General features: G+C 36.6%; 2 protein-coding genes across 2 annotated transcripts; both read right to left on the reverse strand.

Moving 5' to 3' along the window:
• Positions 1-5,187: 5,187 nt before the first annotated feature.
• Positions 5,188-7,204, reverse strand: hoxd11a (homeobox D11a). Its single transcript, XM_072259638.1, has 2 exons — positions 6,540-7,204; positions 5,188-6,004 (listed from the first exon to the last, which is right to left on the reverse strand). Exons 1-2 carry the CDS (start codon positions 7,195-7,197, stop codon positions 5,772-5,774), a joined length of 891 nt encoding a protein of 296 aa, XP_072115739.1. The 5' UTR covers positions 7,198-7,204; the 3' UTR covers positions 5,188-5,771.
• Positions 7,205-13,400: 6,196 nt separating this feature from the next.
• Positions 13,401-14,951, reverse strand: LOC140198635 (homeobox protein Hox-D12). The gene is made up of 2 exons (XM_072259636.1): positions 14,372-14,951; positions 13,401-13,651 (listed from the first exon to the last, which is right to left on the reverse strand). The coding sequence occupies exons 1-2, from the start codon at positions 14,949-14,951 to the stop codon at positions 13,413-13,415; spliced, it is 819 nt and encodes a 272-aa protein (XP_072115737.1). The 3' UTR covers positions 13,401-13,412.
• Positions 14,952-17,197: the final 2,246 nt, after the last annotated feature.

Genomic DNA, 17,197 nt, shown 5'->3' on the forward strand with positions numbered 1-17,197 from the left:
GAGATTCTCAGCTCATTGCGTACCTTTGCGCGTGGCTCTTTCTACATTATCTAATGCCTCTCACTCTCGACGATATTTGGAATCATGGTAACCAAATCAAGCTGACGGTGATCTTGTAAGCATTCAGAAACATGTAAACAACCAACAGTGTCTTTGGAAGCCCTACGTTTGGAACTAACGCGGCACTATTTTCAGACAGCAGACTCTTCGTGTAGCCTTGAAAGACAGACGTCTTGTGGTCGGCATAATGCAAAACTGCTTTTAGATACAAATCACTTTGTCAATATTTTACAGCGTTTTCGATGGAAACGATGACTTGAGCTTAAAGTAGGTCACGCAGAGTTCAGAAGTATTTTCTCCACGAGCTCTTTTCCATCCAATGTAAGGCAACTCGCTGCTTAGTAAAAGCCGTACCTATATTAATACCAGCAACATCTGCTCTAGCCGCTAAAATGATGCAACGTTTTTTACCGCAATATTACGTAGGATGCGTTATAATATATTGGTGCATGCATGTGGATATATTTCATTTATGAATGACCATGTAGGAATCTTGTTATATTTCTGTGTATATTTATTATTTATTTCCAACTTTATTATTTTACTATCATTAGCAAAACTAATAGTAGCGGATTACTGTGTGATCAGACTTTAAATTCCTTCGTAGTAATCGTCAAAGTTTGTTTGTCAACTAAACAAATTAACTTACTGTTTTCAAGAAGTTCTGATTGATATACGATAACTGTTAATTTCAATGAACTCAAATAAAATTGTGTCTGTAAACTAGTATCCGAAAATCTCCCGTATGATAAAAAAACCCATAAAATAAAACGAGTACAGTCGCACTGAAATTAATGACTATGTGTTCTTTGAAATATAAAGTGTCCTTGTAGGCAAGGGAGATTATTATAGCATTAAACTACGGTTATCATTTGGGTATATCACCCGACGTGAAGCCAAGTTTTAGCAAAGGATTTTTTGTTGTGTTAGCAGAATCGAGATAGTAGGGTGACTGATTGGTCTCCGAATGATACTTCCATGTTTAATAACGTAGTTATAAGCTGTTTATGGCAAAAATGTAACTCTTTAAATTGGTTCTAATGACGGAGCTTAATTAAAACCTCGTAATATTTTAAAGCACTAATGTGGAATGTGTTTTGCTGGTAGGATTTTATATAATAGTAACTAGATGGATATAGAGTTAAACGGAAACAGGGAGAGAACTATATTAATTTTCAATATGAGTCCTCATTCTCCCCCATTGACTGTAATGCGCCGCCTATAATAACAGTTTTCCTTAATAAAATGTTCTCTAAAAATGCTGATCGTGCGATTTTAAATCATTGCAATCATTTAATCAAATAAAATTGTTTTGATTTCATTAATTAGCATATTGTTCCTATCAATTTTGGAGGCTCGCATTCCTCTTTATTTCCCCATTAGTCTAACTGATGTGGTCCTATGGCCCAAACACTGCCAGCCATTTGTATGCTTCAGTTTTACCTTTACTCGTTGAGCATTTCCTACAAGCATATCTCGAAGTTAAAGATTATTAGCACAATTAGCATGCCGCCAGTTTAACCCTGGGCTTTCTTCAGATAAATGGAGAAAGGATTATGAGAACATTCCTTTTATCCGAATATCTCATAAACGTCAGGACAAAATGAACGTTAAGCTTTCGTCAGTGACACCTCAGTTGCATTTAGCAAACTTTCCTTTACTGTTACCACCTGTACATAATTCGGAAATATTTTTGCTCATCGAATGTTTGCAGTTAAATTGTGTCTGAAAGCCAATTTATTGTGTATACGGCCGCCGCTTTCATTATGCTTGGCTACAAATTGCGAATTACTAACAACACAACTCTTCATATTTAAATCACTTCACTCCTTGTCACATTAAATAAACATTTGCGATTTTTGCTATCACCAAACAATCAAGGAATTATGTAGACAAATGTTGCTACTAGAGAATTAACTTTCCTGCGTTTCGAATGATAGACGTCCACGCAATTTGGCCTTGTTTAATCCGAGTAAACCGCACGCAGGTTTTTAAAATGACCTTATAAAATGTACAGGCAGACAAAACAAGCTGCTTTATAACAGTTTCTCGTCATTTTAAACAATTATGAAGGTGAAACTATACGAGAACAATGGAATCGAAAAATCTTCCAACAAAACGGGACTAAAATGTACGATCATATCTACTAGGAAAGAACTCGCCAGTTTCGCCATGAGAAAAGGAATCAAGGCCAGAATCTTAGGCTCCTTAGCGTAGATCGAGCGTGAAAAGCATATTTAATCAATGAATAGATATTATCGGATCTGGAGAGGGTATTATTACTGATTACTCTGATCAACCATTATCTATTAAGAAGTAAGTTTCCAATATGGGCAAATCCAACGCGAGAAAAAGAATACATCCTTGTTTAGAAAATAGATTACAAATTTCTAAAACCATACTTGTTTTCAAAGCGATGAAGATTTCACACATGAAATATGTACAGAGGTTATGCGTTTGATTCTATTTGAACATTTCATAGAATATAAAAAGAATTATTTCAGTCATTGTAACAAATATTGTTTGTCTCCTATTGTCAGTGAGATGTTTTCATTGCTAAAGCGTGTTTGGTGCGGTATTTCCACTTATGCAAAGGAAGAAAGGGATTTTGGGACAAAAACTGCTTATTCTTTCTTCTTTTAACGAAACGAATATAATGGTTAAACATAACCCCATTATCCAGTCAGTACAAACTGAAATTTTAGATGAAATTCATCACTATTTATTTAATAATTTTGTAAAACACTCTGGATTGCAGGGGACTCTCAGGCGGGATCCTGGAAAAACAGAAATTAGAAAGCACTCGTTTAATATGTCTGCTGCCTTTTCAACCAGCCATATCGGGGTATATGAATCATTGTTTAGCATTTATCTGTTCGATGCAACAGTTCCCACGTTTTGCTAAATTGTCCTCACTGGAAATTCAAATTAACGGTGTTAGGTTGTCTTTGCACATTCACAATTATTATGTGAACCTGTTAGACAAGTAACCGTCCAAGTTTGAATCTGGGCACGCTACAAAGCCTTTGTTTCGGCCCCATGAATGTAACTTCCACACATCTTCATCCATAACCTTATCAAGCAGCTTAACAAATAACTGAGTAAAATTTTATATATCTCTCCGAATAGCACTCATGAATATTTTATGAAAAAAATATATGTTGTATTCGCTACAATTATAACGTAAAGGTTTATTTTCTTCGAAACGAGCAATTAATTTAACTAGTGAAACAAATCGCAGTTTACCATTGTGATGAACTCCCTTGTATTTAGCTAATTAGAATCTTCTTCGGACTGCTGTTCCAGATATCTGGCGGCAACGGGAAGAGCTATGCCGCTTTAGGCTTAACATGATTTCGGTTAATTTCATGTTCATCCCCGAAAGCCATTGTCACAGACATCGACTGTAAATCCGGTCTTGGTTCTGAGCTGCAGAGCGCCCCCGTGTGGTTCTTTATAAGCAACCATCTAGGCAATGTTAAGAATACACTGTAAATTCCGCTCGCTGGTCTGTCGTATTTTTATTTCAGCTTAATCTAATCATATATGACTTACTGAATTAAGACATGCAAAGAATAATAATTGACCAAAATTATACATTATAAGGATAGAGAAAATGTCTAAGGGTTAGATTGACGTTGAAAATTTCACCCACTAAGTCGTAAATCACATTTTCGCCCATTTCTATGGAAACCATGACCCTCGCGGATGATTGGTGTAGTGTACAGGCATACGATAAATATTTCAGTCCGTATGCAAGTAAACTATACCGAGTTTAAGAATAAGAACAAAAGGATAGTTATATTTACTGTATGTTGCATGCCCACTTTGAAGAGTATTGTCGAATGTATTCTTTAGAATACACAACTTCACGGTGATAACAGAGAATAGGCTCGTATTTTACTAGTTGAGTTTTATGCTCGCGCACTGCAGTAGAATGTTATAAATATTGAGGTTTCTGTTTTACATTGATAGGGAAGTTGTAAGGACAACCCAACAGCCACCAGGCGCCTATGTCTTCATAAAGGTTAAAGGCGTTGACCTTGACATTATAGAAGTTCAAAGGCAACGTTGTAAGCACCCTCTTCATGAAATATGCTTTAGCATGCTCTCGAGACGATGCCACTTTCTGTGCGTCATCCAGGTCTTCCTTACTTTCAGCAGATTACTCCGACTAATTTATGTAGGATTTTGTTTTCCTTACATTTTTTTCCAAATATCACACGTTATAGATGTAACTGGCTTTGTGCGTTCTTTCTTTTTCAAATTATCGAGACGATCCTATTTACTTCGATTTCCTACGATCCTTTTCTTTCGTATAGAATGCGGAAGACTATCTTAGTGACTAGAAGGTGCAATAAGTCGCCATTAAGCTGTTTCGAGTAGTGAACTTTACGATGTTGTCTAGACAGTTCAAGGTTCTGTAAACAACAATGCTATGTCATGCGGCAAGGAAATTTGGCAATTCTTTTTCGAAGAGTTTTGTGAAGCTTTACTTGCTCTTCAAAGTCTCTGTGGTGAGCTTCAGGTTATCGAAACTTATTAAGCAGTTAAGTCTTTATTATGCATTTATCCCTTTTGCAAACTTTGCATATACGTTGCTACTTGTCTTTAATTATTCACAAGTGGTTCAAATAGATCTATTAATTAATTTCCAGGTGCTAAATGGAAATAATATTACTTCCAGTATTCAAATTCAAATTAAACTGCGTATTGTGCATATAATCAAAGCAAAACTTTAGTTTAACTCAAAGATTTACATCTGTAGTAGAAATTTTTTATTTGGGTGCGTTTATGTTTCCATTTTGTATCAAGGCTATATCACAAATGGTTGTTGCCATAGATGTGAAACTAGAGAACCAGGTATAACATGCTGAAAATAGACGATTAGGCAACCTAAATTATATTTTAGATTTCCACTGTTTCCCCGATGATCTAATATGGTGCAATATTTGGTTCCCGATGTATTTCAGAACCCAATAATAATGCTGAGGTTTGAATGTGGACTTGAGAACCATTTGCGTCGGATTTGTCCATAAAAATGCAAATGGTCATTTCTTTTTAAAATGTTTTATTTGAAAGATTTTGAATAACATTTTTATTCATTTGTAAATAAAAGATATCCTATCGCATGCACTTAACATGAAATGTCAACTAGTGTGTAACTCGGAAACATTATTCTTAATATCACGTTTCCTTCAAACGTCCCTATCTACAGTATATTATAATTAACTCATGATATAATGCAGAAAGATAAAGTAATAAATACGTGTTTTCTTTCCATCAGAATACACAACTTAAACAGTTCTGGTTAGTTTGCCTATACAATTACTAAAAGAAGAAATGGAACATATTATCTTGTCTGATTGACCCATCGCTGTGAACTAACAATATACTATTTTAGCCTTCAATTACCTCCGTTTATTGTTGAAAATGAAATGCTTTTTTATCTTCCCTGAATGTCCCGCAGAATTGAGCTTCTTCCTTTGGAACAGAATAACATCAATGCTGAGGTAAGAACGTTCCCTAATTAATTTTGCGCCCATGTTGTCTGTACGACCGTGTCACCCCAAATCCAATTCTATGTCAATTGTTTAACCTGTTTTCCACATCAGAAGAGCAAAACTGGTCCATCAAACCTGCAGCCCCTCCTTGTGTAAATAAATATTGACTAAGGCAGTGAAGATTCGGCCAAAGGGAATCCATCACAGTCACAATAAAGGATTACCAGTAAAAAAGTGCAGGCGGTCTCTGCTAAGTTTCTTTTCTTTCATTCTCCGATTCTGGAACCATATTTTGACTTGTCGGTCGGTGAGGTTTAGCATTCTCGACAATTGCAAACGTTTTTCTTTGTTTATGTAGACATTGAAGAAAAATTCTCGCTCAAGTTCCCGGATTTGATATTTGGTATACGGACATCTTTTCTTTCTGGATCGCTGAGCAGCTGATGGGGAAAGATTAAAAAATGTTACAAATAATCTTATACAAATAAACGCCTTTATTTTATTGTACCAAATTAAGCTCACTGCGAAATGGTGTAAAACCAGGCGGTGCTATTGGGTTATACACCGCTGCCACAAATTAATCTTCATAAAGATGTTTAATGAATATATTTAATCACGTTTTAATTAATTTCTTGTACAGCGATATTAATTTTGAAAGTAAAGGAACAAATCCCGAATTAAGTTTTGTCTTATATGCACGAGCAAATGGATACGGAAACAACAGAAATAACTACTGAACAAATTAGAATGTGGTACAGAAATCATTGCAGAACTTAAAATCGAGTATTCATGATTTTGCATATTCAAAAAAAAAGGCCCACCTAAACTGGTTTCCCATCGTAAACAAGCATTATAGCTTTATAGGATCTTATAGGGTATATAAAATCCTGCGTCTGCTTATAAAATTTCACATAAAATCTGTGAGACAAAATGTGTTGGCCCTATATTCTAACCCTGCGTTACCACTGCACCTACTGGATAGGCTGTTTTTGTCGGCCGCACTGTTACCCGACGACTCGCCGAGGTTCTTTTCCGTTGTACCTCCTTTCGTCTGCCCCATAGAAACTTTATCAGATGTTGTAATACTCTGACACGTAGACACGGGCTTTTCGATCAACTGTTCATAATTAGTAGAATCAGAAATCCCATAGGCTGTCTCAAAGAACTGATCAAAACCTTGCGGGAGTATTCCATTCCTGCCAACAGTGGTGTAGAAATTACAAGATGGATTTGAGCTTGCACGCTGACTGTATACATTATCATTTTTAAACAACATTCCCGTTCTGGCCGGTGGCTGCATGTATTCTCTGTGCATTATCTCTTCTGCAGAGCAGCAAGGAGCACAGTTGCTCCTGTAGTGCCACTTTGTCGGATGTCCTAGCCCGTACTCTCTGAACGACACTTCTCGAACAGGTTGAACCTGAGCTAAATTAGATGAATAAGGAAATGTCATTTGGCAAGAAGTTGTCTGCGGTAAGAACGATGACACTGCCGAGAAATCTGGGGCTGAAACATAGTACGCGCAGCTGGGCAGGTACATGCTCGAGTTGCAGCCACCGCGGTCTTCAAACTCAGTCATGTTTTGTTTTCGTGGTTTCGAGAACGAATTATCGGGATTGATAGCGTTAAACATGCTCCATCTATTCTACTCTAAAGGCGTATGAACGGGTCGGCGGAAGAGAAAAAAATTGGAAACGTAAGCTGACGTGCAATTCATCTTGATTGATTCTAAGAGTAAACGAGTCATGTGATCCAATGTAGAAATTACCATATATCAGTTTTGGTCATTACGCTCCATCCTTGGGAATCCGCAGATAATTCGAAATTAGCCTATCCACTTTCAGTTGTTGCAAGTTAGCTGCATTCTTTTCCTAGGGGCAAGGATTTGAGCTCTGACTCCGGAGAAAGGAAATTTTAGAACAAATAATTTAATGTGTGCATCATCGTCTGTCACAGATACATCTGTACTTTTGGAAACTTCCGAACCTTCGGTTTTGTTTTAATAGCTTGCTAATTAATTTTCGTAAAACGCGACATATTCTGTCGGATAGCATATAAGTTATCATTCTTTATTAATACAGTAAGACATTCCTTGGATAACGAAGACAATTTCTAAACATTTTGTTTTTGTTGACAGACGCAAATGCTGCATTCAGATCAAATTCAAATTTCGAGATGTGATTCAGGAACTTGGAGAAATGTCTGTCGAGGTTAAATATAATGAAGCTATTTTGAATAGGCCAATTTTCATTTTTTTACTTCTATAAATGAAAGTTTCCGTTAACAGATATCTGCAAATGTCTTTTTTAATATATTGCATTTTAAATGACAATCTGTTATTTACATTACCTAAAATAACTGTCCGGCGAGTGTGAATTTAACGTAATATTTTAACACTAACAGGAAATGTATAAATCACATAACTTTTTGAAGTTTAGAGCCTCGTGAACTGCGGGAACCCCCCCCACCCCCACCCAAACCCCACCCCCACCCCTTATGACTAACAGCAAAACATGGCTGAACTACAAAATGTAGAATATTCTCAAGACACTACGTTTACTCAAGGTGCACGTATTCCTTCACTGGTTTGCAAAATAAAAGCAATAGCTATAAAGTTTAATATACTATACGTTCGAAAATCGTTTTCCTTTTTAAAAAGAATTAAAACCGGCTGACCGCCGATGCTTTCCAGCCATCTCGACCTTTATTTCCAATATAGTTTGACTTGCGTAACAGCGAGATTGTGATTTGAAAAGCGTTCGAATCTACATCGGAGTACAACATTGCACTTGTTTGAATGTGACGCCAAACAAGGAAAATTGAGCCTATGAAAGCATGTATGTAACTATAAATGTAAATTGTTATATTGCAAAAATAACTTATTATAGATGAAAATAAAGTTCACTAGTGCAGAAATTTCTGTCCGTATTCTTTTTTATTATTTTTTAATGCTTTGGTCAAAGTATTCTTGTCATTACCTGCGTAATATATTCTCATATGACCAAATATCACGCATGACCAAAGTCTGTCAGATTGAAATACGCAAATGGCTACATTTACGGCTGATTTAGATTCTATACGATCAAACTCGAACAATCTGAGAATAACCCCTAGCATCTACTATCTTAGCTGAATAGAAGCGTATTACTGTTGATTAGAGACCGAACTTTTTTTTTATTGGTTACTGAATAAATTTTCTGGAATATACAGACCACTATTTTATTAAAAAGCTACTTAGACGATCCATGTGTGTATCCAGGCGCATACACATATAAAACGTGACATCCGGTCGATGTCAGCATAAGGCATGTGTACTTCAATTAGAAGAACAAGCATACAGTGTGGTCTTTGCTTATTTAAAATAGCAATGATCTCAGCTCAAATCAAAATATTAAAACCCTCTGCAATTATCGTTAGTGGCAACGAGCACTCCAGAAATACAGAAAAACCAATTAAAAGATTGAATAGTAAGCATTATTGCAGCTAAATGATTAGAAATGCAACCCATCCAACATAGCATGCGTAATCATACCGCATATGGGCATTTTAAACTTCCTGATTGAGTGTTATATTTATCTTGTTTTATTGAGGTAAGTTACGTCGTTGCGGTTGCTATTCATAGAGCCATGGAGTATACAACTTGTTCAATTATGTTCTGGCTGCAGTATGACTTCTGTTATTCAATATAGTTACTGTGAAAGTTTAATGTACTGGCAAAAGCCTTAATGTAATAAGTGATAAACATTGGACGATCAAATAGTATTAGCCAACGGCACTGAAGAATACTGTTCAATAATATCGCAATAGCTGTGAGCGGAACAGGAATTAAGCGTGGCCTTTGTTCTCGTCTCGTGTTCAGAGCTTAATGCCCGTTGCCCGCAAATATCTAGCATACTGCAGAACGTTGAAGAATTAGCGTTAATTCCGCTTTACAAGATGTGTTTTTTTAAATATATAGCTTAGGTTTGCATATTATTCTCTTACATGCGACATAAAGCGATATACGAAACGGCATTGTAGGGCGTTTCTTTTCTTACGCAATTCTTCGAAGCGACAACCTATGGTTTCAGTTCGACGGTCCAGGAAAATAGTCGTCCCAATTTTTTTTCGCATCGCACGGAAAATTAAATATTTCCAAATTGGAAAGCAACATTCATTGGTCAAGCAAAGTACACCGTCAGTGGCATGTTTGGCTTCTGCTCTCCAAAGAGAGACACTAACTTGACCTTAACTTTGTTATGGCGCCCCCAGTATCTGGAGAACATGTAGAGACACCGTCTGGCAGCTCGACCATAAAAATGAGATGAAAAAGATATTCTGAGCATTCTACAGAATGTTGACCAATTTCTCAAAGCTTGGGGTAATACTGCTGAAAATTCCATAACATTGTTATGATAAATGTAGGTGTAAATGCTATTTATCTCAGTTAAATTTATCCAGAAGCTGATTGTAAATAAGCTAGCGGAAATTTGGTTCATATTTAATGGCAATCGAAGGTGTTATGCAGTGGGATAACTTTCAGAAATTCGGCGCTGCGCTCAGGACTGACCATCCTGCATTAGGTAACACTAGTCGATAAATTAGCATGATGACGTTTTTAAATATTATTCTAATTCAATTTACAAATCAATTCGTAATGTCGAAATGCTAGAATCCCTGCCTTTATTTATTTCCAATTAATATTTTAAGCTAGAATGGCAATAACATTAACAAGTATTTTTAATATTACTGAATTTGTGGTCTCATAGTTTTTACTTCAGGCTCTGGAAAGACCGACATATTTTAATATGTCTGTATATCAAGGTGCAGCCTATGATTTAAAATTAATGGAGCTGTGGAAATATTACCGTTATCGCGATTGTATTGGGAGTTCTCCTAACTAATGAACAGCGCATTTGCAAATTACTCTGTGTACATTTTTAACGTACTTTATAGTACAACTCACGGAATATTATGCAAATATATACTAATCCTAGTAAAATAGAATTTGATTGAAGCTTTGGCCATTTCGTTATATATCTTATATGGCAAGATGATGCAGGAATCTTTACCCGTGTGTCCTAATCTGAAGAATTTCTCCCATAAAACCTGCCTTCCTGGAAAGTAAAAGGCTCCAGACAATGGCACAGCTTTTCCTTTCATTGCCTAATTCACAGGAACACGGGAGAATGTATGCAACATCTGGGCTACAGGAACCAATTTTTCTTTCATTTACTTGCCAGAAACATGAAGCTCGGGAAATAGGACCTGAAAAGTCAGTTTACCACGAAGAAATATTTCAGTCTTGCCCTATGATCACTTTAATTCTGTTAAGCATGTGGGCGCATTCTTTACAGCGCAATTCTCTATTTGCATGCGTTGTCTGCAACAGAACAGTCGAATTTAATAAGCACGTTGTCAATATCGCGAAATCTAATTGTTCGCCTTCAATTTTCTCAATATATTGAAATCCGGTGAAACGTTGTTGCCGAATCTCAAAAAGATATGCAACATAAAATAATTGCATTTGATGTATGTATATTTCTTTGCGTTGATATGTTCCAATGAATGTTTTAAAGGATTCATGAAGATTGGACGGTGCGTGCTTAATGGGAACCCAGTCTGAAAGTCACTAGCTGCTTTCTGCCCACCCACTCCCTGATTTGCTAGAAAGAGAAGTAACTCATTTGTTCTCGTTTACATCTTCTGCTAAATGCCTGGACGCAGGCACAGGAAGTTTCACCAGCAGTCCGCATTCATTGCCAATCATAACTTAATTTCATATTAACATTTCAATGAAAAATCTACCATACTTGAAGCCGTCAATTTAAACATTTGTTAGGATCCCGCCGTAATCTTGTCCATAAAAGGAAAGCAAAATGATCCTCATCACCAGAGGTTGCTGTCGTTTGACTCCATTCTTGAAGGTCGATCGTTATTGCTATGTTTCTCAGGAAACTTTAATTTCTAAAGAGCCTGAGTCGACGTAGTAGTAGTAGTGTTAAAAGTAGGTCGTCGTCAAAAGGTGGGAGATTAAATGAATTAGAGTATAATTATTGCTTCAAGTGAAGTAGACCGCATCTTTTAACTGATCGAATAAATGCTAATCTACTGGTAGAATAGGTGAATTCATCTAAATTGTTCCGTGCAAGTTTGCGTTTAATTAATTACTCTTATGATCGTTTATTCTTTCTGCAGATTTGGAAAATGAATAATTTAAAATTAATGGATAACTCTTACATCGTGGGACACCTAAATATTCCCCTTCAAATCATGGTTAATTGTGCATGAAAACTGAAACTTTGGATAATACCTCCCAAACGGGAGAATTAAGTAGCTTCAATCCACATCAGAATTCATTAGATTAAAAGTAAAAGGGGAGATCATGGGGCGTGTAAAGTATTATCGGTTTCTACTTGACTCAATTTTCGCTTTAATATGCTGAGATATATTTGTTTAGTTTAGTCTTCATTTAGCATGCTTACAGTTTCCGCGTAACAAAATATTCCAGCGGCCGGCAGATAGCTTAGATTGATCGGTAAAATCAGGAAATGTACTGAGGAGCTTGTGTCGTAACGGAATGACATTGGTACAATAATAATACCATCGTTTGGAAGCGATTGATTTTGAAACTACGTAGGATGTAATTTGTCTGTTTGGCATTTGATATTTCCCAGTTCCGTGACTGCTGCACCAAGTTAATATATGTCTGAATTAAAAAAAAACGAGCGTATACATACTGAAATATTTAGAAATCGGCCCTTCAATAAGTATGTTGCTGGATTGAAACAACAGCAATAAATCAATTGTATAAAAAAAAGAGGCGTGCTTTTTTTCTTTTTTTATTATGTTTCGAGTGGGTCTTCACAGGACGCAAGAAAAGTGCAAGTATGTGACTGATTAGCACTTCGCGTATTTTGTTTATTTAATTTCCGAGTTCCGACGCAGTTGTTTATTTGTGTTATCGCTATTAACAAATTCACCTGTAATCTCAGTGGAGGAACTCCGAATAATGCAGCCGAAATCGGCGCAATCTTCAAAACAATGTGGCTCCACTTACATTGTAACCTGGCACAGAATGCAAATACTTCGTGCATCTCTTCCTGATTAAACCTCATTGCTATCATATCATACATTGCTATCATATATCCCGTAAACGCGCTCCCTTCGAAAGATTTATTTAATTCTCCTGGTCAAATGTACATCCTTATAAGATTTTCAAACATATTAGAATTAATCGATTATCGGCTCCAATTTTACAAGATAATTAGTAAAGAACATGAAGTATATACAAATGGAAATTTGTTTCGACATACGTTTTATTATTACTCAATTTACATAGAGTGCATGCATAATAATTATATATTTACCGTTAAAATGCGAATGTTCCATTCTAATTACCTGTTGTACTTACATTCTCCAAATGCAGAATATCTGTTTGTTACTCAAGTAGACAGTCATGGGGCAATTTAAACAAACCGAAAAAGCGAAATAATTACAAATATCATTGAAACTGGTCAATGCTGATGAGAAGGCGTTGGCACGTTATCCACGGACAGCAAGATACAGGCTACAAAAAGTCAACTTTTTGCCTTTTGGCCAAATTCCCACTATAACAAATTTTCACGAGGTATCCGTAGTTTGCATCTCAATCCCTGTATGCTGCTGAGGTTTAACTAAGCCAACACGCCCTGGACTAGGGGCAGTGGCAATGTAATGGCAGATTGCTGCTTTATATGACAGCACGTCAAAAGAGCACCTTTCCATTAAAAATGGATATTCTTGATCTACATGCTTTCTGCGAGCAAGCTTAATTACCATTTTAAAAAGTTCAACTCACGACATTAAAACTCACATTTAGACTTTGGTCTAAAAGAGCGACAGTGTTTGTTCGCGCATAACAAGTCTTTTCTTTTTCATGCGCCGATTTTGAAACCAGATTTTTACTTGCTGGTCGCTCAGATTTAGTCTATCAGACAATTCCTTCCTCTTTTGCCGATTGATAAACTCGTTCGCAAGGAATTCATTTTCAAGTTCAGCTATCTGTTGCTTCGTGTATGGCTTACGTTTCCTCCGTGACCTCACTTGGGTTGGGCACCATGAAAGCCCTGCAAATCGAAATTGGAAAATAAAATGTTGAGGAAAATGTAATACATTACCATAACCTTTCAAAACAAAGCCGCTTAAGTTTTTAGCAACACACTACCAGCATCTGCAGATTTTCTCTTGTTTGCCAGTTAAAATTTGAGTGTAATTTGTTAGTTCGCACCTTATCGTTGCGAACAATTCAGGATGAATTCTCTAAAACTGGTGGTCTTTAGACTTACAAACGAAATTTAATACTATTAAATTACTTAACGATTCCAGAAGCCAGGTAGAATATACACAAATATTTAAATAAGGTATCCGATCACCTTAATATTTTACCGTTATTAACGCAGAAAACCCATTAACTTAGATTCGAACTAAGAGATCTACCTGATATTTTGGTTTATAAGTAAAATGTGTTCTCTTCATCTTATAAAAGTTGGCTAAAATTTAAACAGATGCATTAACGATGTGATTTTGCATGTTAGTATCGTAACTATTTATCACTAATGGACTGACTTCCTTCATGGTTTGAGTTTCATTGTTTGTTGCTATCTCGTCAGAACGGATTTTCTTTTGTATCTACAATAATTATTTCTCTGGTGGTTTTGGCTGCTTTAAGGATTACTGATGTTCAACAAAAAAGTAATTCTCGTGAAGATGACAAGTAGCACTTTGAACCCGAAAGGATACCGCATTTTTCAAATGGTCATCGCTTTAATATGGCATTGATACTGTACCATCGGAGGATCTGTTGCACACTGGCGTTACTGATGACTGTAATGACACATTGAGGCTCACACATTGCTTGACGCCTTCATTTATAGAGGGAGAGTTGGAATTCATTTCAAAGCCTTGACTATGTAATGACGAGCCATGGAGAGATGTTTCCACATTTGGGTACTCGTACTTGGCAGGGCTAATGTTGACTGAAGAGGGGACACTGGTATCACTTGGATAGGACTGATTGTGCCTGCATCTCTCCTCCGGTTTTCGGCTGCTGTCTTGGAAGTAGTATTTGCTAGGCTCTTCACTGGCTGCTGCTTTGTCTGATCCATGCCTATTGATGCTGATGGAGACAGAGTTGCTGAGATAGGACTGAGAGTAGCCGCTGAAGGCGCGGCTCTGCGGCGGCGATGCGCATGGACTCGAAGTCCACGGGAGCGAGCACACCTCTCTGCGGGTGTAGGAGAGTGCTGGTGACAGACTTGCGAGTTGAGCCGCATTCGGACGCAGGTTGGGGAAGTAGAAGGGCTCCGGGCTGGCAAAATTTAACAGGGAGCCGACATAGCCTGAATTTAGCAGATTGTGTTCGCACATTTCCGACAAGCGCAGTCAGATCTTCTCTGACTCCTATTTAGCTTCCAGACAGAGATAAATGAAAGCCGCTTGCCGATTGGCTCCAAGAGGGTCACAAGGCAAGCGGAAGCAGCTTTTTTATTGGCACCGCCTACGTCTCAATACAACTCGCGGCTGAAATGCCCAAGTCCACGTCCATGTGTACTTGCTGGTTTATCCACTTACCCGCTGTTAGTGCGACGCCGTTCACCGGTGAATGGAATGTGTGTATAGTCCAGAAAAACACTTGAAAGTAATAATTTTGAAACACATTTATATTAAAAAATTATACTGAATACCTTCTCTATTGGATACATTGCACGTTTTATATATTTGATATACATGATTTTTAATCTGTTTTAAAAACGAATTATCCATGTTCTTTTATGTATTTCAAATCAGTTTCAAAAGATATTTAAAATATAAAACCGGTATGATGCTTTGGCCGACAAAATAAATTATTCTACAATACCATATCTAGTTAGCTCGATTAAATAGCTAACATAAAATTTCTGGTCTATTAATATTTGGCACGTTTCTTTTATGTTTCTTTTATTTGTGTATTAGTGAATATGTTTGTGCTGTCCAAATCCACTGGAGATCACAAATACAGTGTGAATAAATTCAGCACGCTGCATATTTGGTTCTGCTTCCATTTTTGTCAAAAGAACGAATAAAGGATGTCTTTATTCAAAAATCAAACACATGAAAGGCAACTCAAACCTAAAAAGATTAGAAGATGCACTCCGTGCTAAATTAAGTTAAATAAAACGAATATGTTAGGTTAGAAACAATAAGTATAGATCAGTTTCTGTTGATTAGCAAGAATATACACAATAATAATAAAATTACACAATTCCGCACAATATTATTGTCTTTGCTGTAAAATAATTGGCGATTATACTCTGTGTCATCGTTAATTACAACACTTAGGACATTTTGATTTTACTTTTAAAAACGACTAGTTTGTTACATTAAGGTTCCAATTCACTTGTAGGTGGAAAATAAAATGGCCTTGTTTCCAGTCTGTCCAGATTTGAGTTGGACTATGCAGTACCTAAAATATGCGGCTGAGCTTAAAAAAGCGGAGAATAAATTCGATTATAAATTTCTGTTTATTGTGCGTATATGAAGTAGAATTTTGTAAGTTCAATTTGATCTTTCTTTAATTTGAAGGATTTTAGTTGGAAAGAAAATGTCTGAACGTTATCATCCGTAAATTAGACAACCCCAGACCCCGATTTTAAATGTTAACGAAAACAAACGTCGAATAAGTCTGCTAGAATAAAATGCAAACAGGTTCTCCAAAAGTAGTGACAAAATTAAAAGAGCAATGGTCTTTTACGTTTTCCTGTTTTAAAATTTCGATTTGGCTGAATTTTTGCAACAACGAGCACGATTGATCAAATCGACAAAGTATTACCCAATTATCGGATTAAAGCTTGCCCGGTTATCAAAACAGCAAAGCAAGTGCAATAACATCAACGGAAATGTGGATATCTTTATCAAACTCCATAGTGCATCCTGTTAATTGTGACGTTAGGTAACCAAAAGTCACCCATGCCTCCTAAAGTAGCAGAAACAGCGTTGCATCGACTGCAAAACTACAGTACCTACTATTTGTTTATTGTTAATATAAATTATTCCAAATATTTAATTTAACAATGTTTTATACTTTGCTATTTATACTTACCTACAGTTTGACAAAAACTGTTGTCCTTTCAGTTAAAATCACGAGCAGTAAAATCAAAGCGGACACCACCATCACATCCTCACCGGAAGGAGAAACGACTGTTTGTCCTCTTGTACTTTTATGATCTCACGATTCCCTACAAAAATCCCGAAAATGGTTTCTGTACGGAGACATTAAAATCCACGAGCAGTTGCAAACAAAGGCGCTGGACTGAAGCTGGAGCTCTGCTGAATCTCAAAAAAAAATCTTGAAGTTGCTCTAAAATGAAAATGTGGCCCATTTCAAGGTCAATGTCGAATGAGATCAAATCGCAATTTTCAACGAGAGTATATACTTGCAATAAGATCAATATGTGTTTCGCCATTTCATTTGTAAGCTGGTGTCAGGTTGCGCACAATGAAATTTTCATTTGATTTAATGTAACCAGGGAATGCAACTGGGTCGCGATTCCTCACTTTACACTCTCTATAACAAAAGCTGCTTTATTGTTAATGACATTTCTCAAAGCTCTTGTGCGATCCTGGTTACACTTTAA

The sequence above is a fragment of the Mobula birostris genome, chromosome 6 (assembly GCF_030028105.1).
Source record: "Mobula birostris isolate sMobBir1 chromosome 6, sMobBir1.hap1, whole genome shotgun sequence".
Taxonomy (NCBI): domain Eukaryota; kingdom Metazoa; phylum Chordata; class Chondrichthyes; order Myliobatiformes; family Myliobatidae; genus Mobula; species Mobula birostris.